This window comes from Maniola hyperantus, chromosome 6 (assembly GCF_902806685.2).
Source record: "Maniola hyperantus chromosome 6, iAphHyp1.2, whole genome shotgun sequence".
NCBI lineage: Eukaryota > Metazoa > Arthropoda > Insecta > Lepidoptera > Nymphalidae > Maniola > Maniola hyperantus.
In genome coordinates, this window is record NC_048541.1 from 6,799,968 (window position 1) to 6,807,865 (window position 7,898).

Consider the following 7,898-nt stretch of genomic DNA (forward strand, 5'->3'; position numbering starts at 1 on the left):
ATTTTTTTATTAAAAATATAACAATTAGATATACATAATCTACCCAACGCGCCATGCAAAATTTATATCCTTCTAAAGACATATACGGAAGACATAGAGAAGTTATATGTAGGTACATGATATTAAAAAATCTGCCAAGTGCGATTTGGACTCGCACGCGAAGGGCCCACTACCTCTGTACGAGAAATAACACATTTTCATTTTTATTAATTTTCATTTTGGCCATTTTGGATTTTTTATTATTTTTTGTTATAGCGGCAATAGAAATAGGTACACATTGGTGCCGATTCTCTTGTACACAATCTCTAAACTAAACTAAATTACCAGGTCTAAAACTAGTGCTATCCTTTACCGCAAGCAACATTATGAAAGGGATAGCAATAGATTTAGACGTGTCATTTTAGTTTAGTTTAGAAATTGTGTACAACGGAATTAGCCACAATATGTGATAATTTCAACTCTCTACCTATTACGGTTCACGAGATAGGCAGCCCGCTGACAGGTATAAGGACGGATCGACGGAGGGTTGTTATAGGGTCCCGTTGGCACCCTTTGGGTCATCATCATCATCATCATCATCAGCCTGTGGACGTCCACTGTTGGACATAGGCCTTCCCTAAAGAGCGCCACCACACCCAGTCCTCAGCCTTCCTCATCCAGCCACTTCCGGCCAGCCTCTTTATATCGTCGGTCCATCGTGCTGGAGGGCGTCCCACACTACGCTTGCTAAAACCGCGGTCTCCACTCAAGGACTTTCCGGCTCCAACGGCCATCGCCTCTACGACAGGCATGACCTGCCCACTGCCACTTCAGCTTTGCTTATAGTTTGGGCTATGTCAGTGACCTTGGTTCTCCTCATTTCGGATCTTATCCCTCAGGGAAACTCCTAACATAGCCCTCTCCATAGCTCGCTGAGCGACTTTGAATCCTTCGGGTATGGAACCCTAAAAAAGGGTTATTTGACTCATGTAATGAGTACCTATTGAGTAAATAATAAACTAATTGTTGTCAGGTTTTATCTCAATCAGCGATTGGTGCAACGCTATGGAGGAGACGACACATCTCGGGCTGCCGTGGAGGATGCTCAAGGACAAGCTGGTCCGCACGGACCCCAGCACGCGCCTCGTGCGGTATATGGACACTTTCGACCTACCCGCTAACGTAAGCTTTATTTTAAATCAACCTCAATGTACTACGGACTAGACGGATCATTTCAAATAAAAAAACCGGCCAAGTGCGAGTCAGACTCGCGCACTGAGGGTTCCATACTACAATCGTATTTTATCGAAATTTTGCACGATAAATCAAAAATGATTATGCTCAAAAATAAATAAAAATCTGTTTTAGAATGTACAAGTAAAGCCCTTTCATATGATACCCCATTTGGTATACTAATCTTACTTTGAAAGTTGAAAATAGCAATATTTGTTCATCACCACATTTTAATTTTTTTCTTGTGATGTGACCACAAATTCACGGTTTTCAGTTTTTTTCCTAATGTCTGATATAAGACCTACCTATCTGCCAAATTTCTTGATTCTAGGTCAACGGGAAGTACCCTGTAGGACCGACAGACAGACAGACAGACAACAAAGTGATCCTATAAGGGTTCCGTTTATCCTTTTGAGGTACGGAACCCTAAAAACCGGTCAGGTGCGAGTCGCACACGAAGGCTTCCGTACCATCGTTAGAGATTATATTTTTTTTAGTACGTATTTATTTGTAATTTAGAGCCTCAATAGCTCAACCGGTATAGGAGTGAACTGAAAACCGAAAGGTCGACGGTTCAAATCCCGCCCGTTGCACTATTGTCGTACCTACTCCTAGCACAAGCCTGACGCTTAATTAGAGAGGAAAGGGGAATATTAGTCATTTAATATGGCTAATATTCTTTAAAAAAAAAAATTTACATGCCAGCCATTTTGATATTTTTATTAAGTATTTTATTATTATAGCGGAAATAGAAATACACATTCTGTGAAAATCTACTTACTCTACCTATTTCGGTTCATGACATAGATACAGCCCACTGACAGACAGGTAGAGAGAAACGGACGGACGGACAGCGGAGGCTTAGTAATAGGGTCCCGTTGGCACCCTTCGTGTACAGACCTACGGAACCCAAAAAATTGCGGGCTAAAAACTATTTTTTTTTAAGTTGATGGCCAGTGTCTGATACTAACTTTAACAGCTTCATACAAACAGATTATTATTATAGAGTAGAGGAATCACACTGAAAGTGAAGTACTTATTTGCCAAGATTCACAATGTGTGCAATATTAATTAGAGCAATGGACGACGCTCGCATTTTCTTGATAAATTGACTAGACGTCTAATTTTCCCGACCGAGCTAAAACACTTGCGGCAACTTTTTTGACAAATTAATTACCTACCCAATTTGTCAACTTCTAATCGTGATCAAACGTTTTGAAGAACAGTTTCGGCGTGAGGAGATAAATTCGGTTTTCATTGCTTTTTGTACGAGTCAGCATTATAATATGTATAAGACTAATCTCAACTCAAAGAATTATCTCAACTCTTCTCCGGCCCACTACTAAGTACGGACTTCTCTCAAAATAAGAGGGGTTTAAGCCATAGCCCACCACGCTGGCCAAGTGCAGATTGACAGACTTCACACACCTTTGAAAATCTTATGGAGAACTTTCAGACATGCAGGTTTCCTCACGGTGTTTTCCGTCACCAAGTGATATTCAAATTGTTTAAACATAACCCCGAATAGAAGGCCGAAGACTTAATTAACCAGTAGGCTATCACAGGCTTTCTTCATTGTTCAATGAATGAATGAATGAATGAATGAATGAATGAATGAATGAATGAATATTTTTTTATCATACACCATAGACACTAGATAGTATTAGTAGGTAGGTCCCTGCAGAAAACACATACAAATCAAAACAAAAATATAGGCAGGTAGGTACAATTTAGCGGCCTTCTTATCGCTACCTAGCGATCTCTTCCAGGCTACCAAAATGGTGCAAAGTATAAAATGGTACAACATAAATAAATAAATGTTCAATCATTCATGATTGTAAAATTGATTGTTATTTTAAAGTTAGCTAATATCCACACTTGGTTTGCAGCGCGTCGGACGGAAGTCTGATGCTCAAACTGTCGTGGAGACGCTGTACAAAAACAAAAGAAGTTTGGAGGCGATATTTAAGATTCTCGATAAGGACAATTCAGGTAAAACTTTATTATTTCTTTATTATAACTTCATTCGTTTATGCGAATAGATTCATATAAACGCATAACCACGCACCAAAAATGCAAAATGCCAAAACTAAACGATATAATAAATACCTATTTAATGCGGGTCTCAATACCTTTTCAAATTTAAGAGACCCTTCAAATTTAAAAAGTCTTAATTATTTAGGAACACCTTGCTTAAATGCGTTATGCTTGTTTGGTACTTTATGTAACTAATCTTACAATAATAACATTAGTGGAGCAAAACTCCACAATTTTAATTTTGGAATTTTTGGCTGTGCGTCTAAACGATTCGAATTATAATTAATTTACTTTTAAAAGTTGTATAAATTATAGCATAATTTCAGTAATTTCAATTTTACAGGCTACATAACATTAGAGGAGTTTTCCGAAGCTTGCCAGCTACTGGGCAAATATATGCCGAATCCAATGACCCAAGAGCAGCTTGTTGATATTTGTAGATTGATGGATATAAACAAGGACGGTTTAGTGGATCTAAATGAGTTTTTAGAAAGCTTCAGACTTGCAGAAAAGAATTTGCACGAAGAGGACCACATATTGGCCGATATTAAAGCTTCCTGACAGGAGCTAGACCGCTATCCTAGCAGGACAGCGGTCGATAAAGACGAAACGGAAGTCGAAATCGAATTACTTAAAATTGACGAAGTTCCCAACAACGTGCGCCCGAAATACAAAAAATCTGGAAGCAGATCGGCAATCAATAGGGATGAAACCGGCGTTGATGTTGAAGTATTGAACCTAGAGGAAAACAGTCATCGGAAGTACAACAAAAACGGCCGAGCATATTTGACGGGTGATCATGCCAGCTCATCGAGAGATGTAGAGGAAATAGAATTAATAGACTATAACAGATCCAAACGACCAGGCCTCCTTGAAAGTGACATATAAACATTGCCAATCGAGATTAGGGAAAAATTGGAATTTCAATGGAATGAATCTGTCCCTACTTTTAAAAGTCACATAATTAAAGTCAGTGAAATGTACGCAATTAATGCTAACAATTTACAAGAGCTATCTAGTCTATTGTACTTGAGCAATGAAAGCTTTGTTTTAATTTAAAATTAGTTATTTTTACGCAGAGATTTAATGAGACTGGGTAACAGGTACCTACCTATTAAAAATTTCTAATATTCAAATATTTAATACTTATATATAAATATTCAAATATTTGTAGGTACCTCACTTACCTATATTATATTAAAACAAGTAGTCTTCGAATATAATAATAACATTTAGTTACCTAGCTTTTATAAAATTTAAAACAGTCTTTCAGTCATAATAATATAAATTTTATTAAAACAATTATTTGTATTACAAAAAGACTTTTTGTAATACAAATAATTATTTATATATTACAAAAACGACTCAATTAATATGAATATTGATACATTTGACCTAAGATTAGGTACTCCTCTTTATGGATAATAGGTAGTGAATTATTATTATAATATGTATTACTTGATATAATAAAAAATTATAATACCTACCAGTGTGCTTAGTATAAGATTTTACAATAACGTTGATAGAATTCGATAAAATGGACCTAAAAGTCTTTAATTTAAAGTAAAAATTCAATTCCACCGATTTTAATTTCGCAACGTTTCTGCTTGGAGGTCTGGCTGTAGAGTGTAAGATCTATCGATAAATTTGAGTTTGAGCTTGAGAATTTAAATTTGTGCTTCAAAGAAGTCCGATAAAGTTCACTTTAGTCTAACGTTCAGGGTTTTGATGCTGGAATACTATCAAAACGTTCGCGTTGGTGAAATCTCATTATAAGCAAACCGTACTGAAATGTCCAGATAATAGTGCATACAAATGACGTGGCGTCTAGTCTAGGTTTATGAGTAGGTAAAATTGATATCTAGTAAACTGATGTTCGTATTTTCTAAAGCATTTTGAATAGAGTCTAATCTATTTACTCATATTAAGTAAAATATGTTATGTATCGTATGATAATTAAAATATCGTAATCATAATATACAATTTGGGGACTATTTAGAGTGAATATTGCGAATATTGTAATAAAATTTCGTTTTTACATTCATACACCTTTTACATTAAATAATTATTTAATAATCGTTATATTTCATGAATATTTTGCTTTAATAATAACTGAGCTAATACTTTTAATGTTGATGTCATTAATTTTTTGATTAATTATTGGTGCCAAGCTATAAAATAATAAACTATTGAGTAAACGGGTAATAATATAATTTTAAATAATTATTAAGGATTAATTTATTGTATTTTTTCAATGATGTTACGCATGTTATGTTGTAGTTGTTACTAGGGATTTTATGCCGTCAATGAACCACCGACGTTGATTGTGTCTGTTACGTACACTAGGTAAATATTGTCAGTTTCTTGTAATGTAACCATAGACTAATATATTACTTAATGTAACATTATACTTAAGACTTGTTCAGGACATTACAATGTATAGAAAACTTTGTGTAAGTATACTTAATGTTTTAAAACAATAATTAATACAACTTTCGGTATTTCATCGGCGACATACCTACCCAAATCATATTTACAATATACCTAACTACTTACCTTATTTATATAATAAACGAAATTGGGAGCAATGATGCTTACTTACAAAATATACTCTTATTTATATACTTTTGTAATAGCTAATTAGTGACGGTGCTTGAAAGTACCAAAAGTATATGTATATTAATATAAATTTTTAATTAAATAGTTCCTTTATCTCGTAGCTTAAATAAAATAAATAAATAAATAGCACGCTATAAAATTAATGAATCTAAAATTCTCGTAGGAATAATATCCAAAGATTAGATGAAAAAATATTTTATTATATTAATACCTACTTACTACTTAGTCATATTCATACATTCATTTTCATGGCGATTCTAGTCACGTAGGTACAAGATTTTGCATATACATATCTTTAAATTCAAGCTATTAATCATTCCAATGTATCTTTATCATGAATGCATTGAAATTTTAAATTAATAATATATACCTACATACCTATCTATAAACGTACGTTTTAAAAGGTTGCACATTTCGCAATTTGAACCTACTTTATTTATTTAAAGTTTAACTGACGTCTGCCATCGATACAAAATGATAGTTATCCTAGGTCATCCACACTTACTCAATTATTATTAACTTTAACTTTATAATTAACTAGCTGACCCAGCGAACTTCGTTCCGCCTAACAGTCGATTCAATTTTTTTAATTTTTAAAAAAAAATATCAATTCACTATCAGAAATTCTAAAATCCCCACGATTTAGGACTTCAGTACTTTGCAGCATCAGGATTGAGGATTTAGGATCCGAAGTTCAATGATGTAGCCTATGCTTGGTACCTAAAATAATTTTGCATCATCCGCAGTTCCTGAAACATTATAGTTTAGGAGTGCTGTACCCTACATCATCAGGGTTGAGGAGTTGAGACTTGAAGTCTGAGAATAAAGTCGTTGCTTGGTACCTACAATATGAATTCACTATGAACACTTCCTGAATCTTGATAACTCAGGCGGGCAGTAACCCTGCAGCATCAGGATTAAGGAGTTGAATCCAGAATTTTTTATGTGACCACCACGAAAACTTTTTTTGTTGATTTAAAAAAAAAATTTGCAAATCGGTCCAGATATCTCGAAAAAATCGATGTAGATAAAAGAACCACCTCCTTTTTGACAGTCGGTTAAAAGCCGATGACCTTGAAATATTTACGAAACAATTTTTAAAATATCCCCTTTCTAACAAAAAAAGAATGAATGAAATCGGACTACGCGTTAATGAATTACAACTCAGTATACATTTTAACTTTCATCCCCTCTCCTACGGGAACCATGCTGAATTTCGGGATAAAAAGTATCCTATATTCTTCCTCATAGTATGACCTCAAATCGTACCAAGTTTCAGTGGAATCCATTCAGTCGTTTCAGCGTGATGCGCGGCCGTGATACAGACAGACAGACAGACAGACAGACAGATAGATAGACAGACAGACAGACAAAAATGAAAAAAATTACAGTTTTGGGTTCAGTATCGATTATAGAGTGCCCTCGAAAAAAAAATTTCAAAATATCTTCAATGTACAGAATTTGACCTGTTACAGTTTTATTATAAGTATATTATTATAAGTATATTGATCGATTATAGAGTGCCCTCGAAAAAAAATTTTCAAAATATCTTCAATGTACAGAATTTGACCTGTTACAGTTTTATTATAAGTATTGATTATATTACGTGCTATATTGTAAGATTTGTCCATTAAATTGTGATACAAGAACATAAATCTTTTTATTTATTCCTAAAAATTATCTTTTCCTAAAGCTATAGGTAAATAAAATTATTAGATTTTAAAATAATGACATTCAGGTCTCTATAGAAATTTTTGATGAATAGTACCTACTTAGTAAGTAATTAATAGGTAGTTATACCTAAGTGGGTAATACCTATGTGAATAGCTCGCACGCAACCTTTTTGCCATACTTATAAGTATATTGACCTAATTGCTATCAGCAGTTTTAATCTAAACGACAGATAGCTAATTATAATTATACTTTCCTTATCAGGGTTCCGTACACGAAGGGTGCCAACGGGACACTGTTACTAAGCCTCCGCTGTCCGTCCGTCTGTCTGTCCGTCTGTCTATCTGTATGTGAGCGGT

The 7,898-nt window shown here is 34.4% G+C and overlaps 1 protein-coding gene across 1 annotated transcript in view; it reads left to right on the plus strand.

The window, feature by feature from the left end:
• Positions 1-7,511, plus strand: part of rdgC (retinal degeneration C) — an 84,841-nt gene extending 77,330 nt beyond the window's left edge. Inside the window, exons 13-15 of the mRNA XM_034969338.2 lie at positions 1,013-1,161; positions 3,102-3,204; positions 3,593-7,511. Coding sequence (XP_034825229.1) covers positions 1,013-1,161; positions 3,102-3,204; positions 3,593-3,810 — 470 coding nt within the window. The 3' untranslated portion in view covers positions 3,811-7,511. The remainder of the gene's footprint in view (positions 1-1,012; positions 1,162-3,101; positions 3,205-3,592) is intronic.
• Positions 7,512-7,898: the final 387 nt, after the last annotated feature.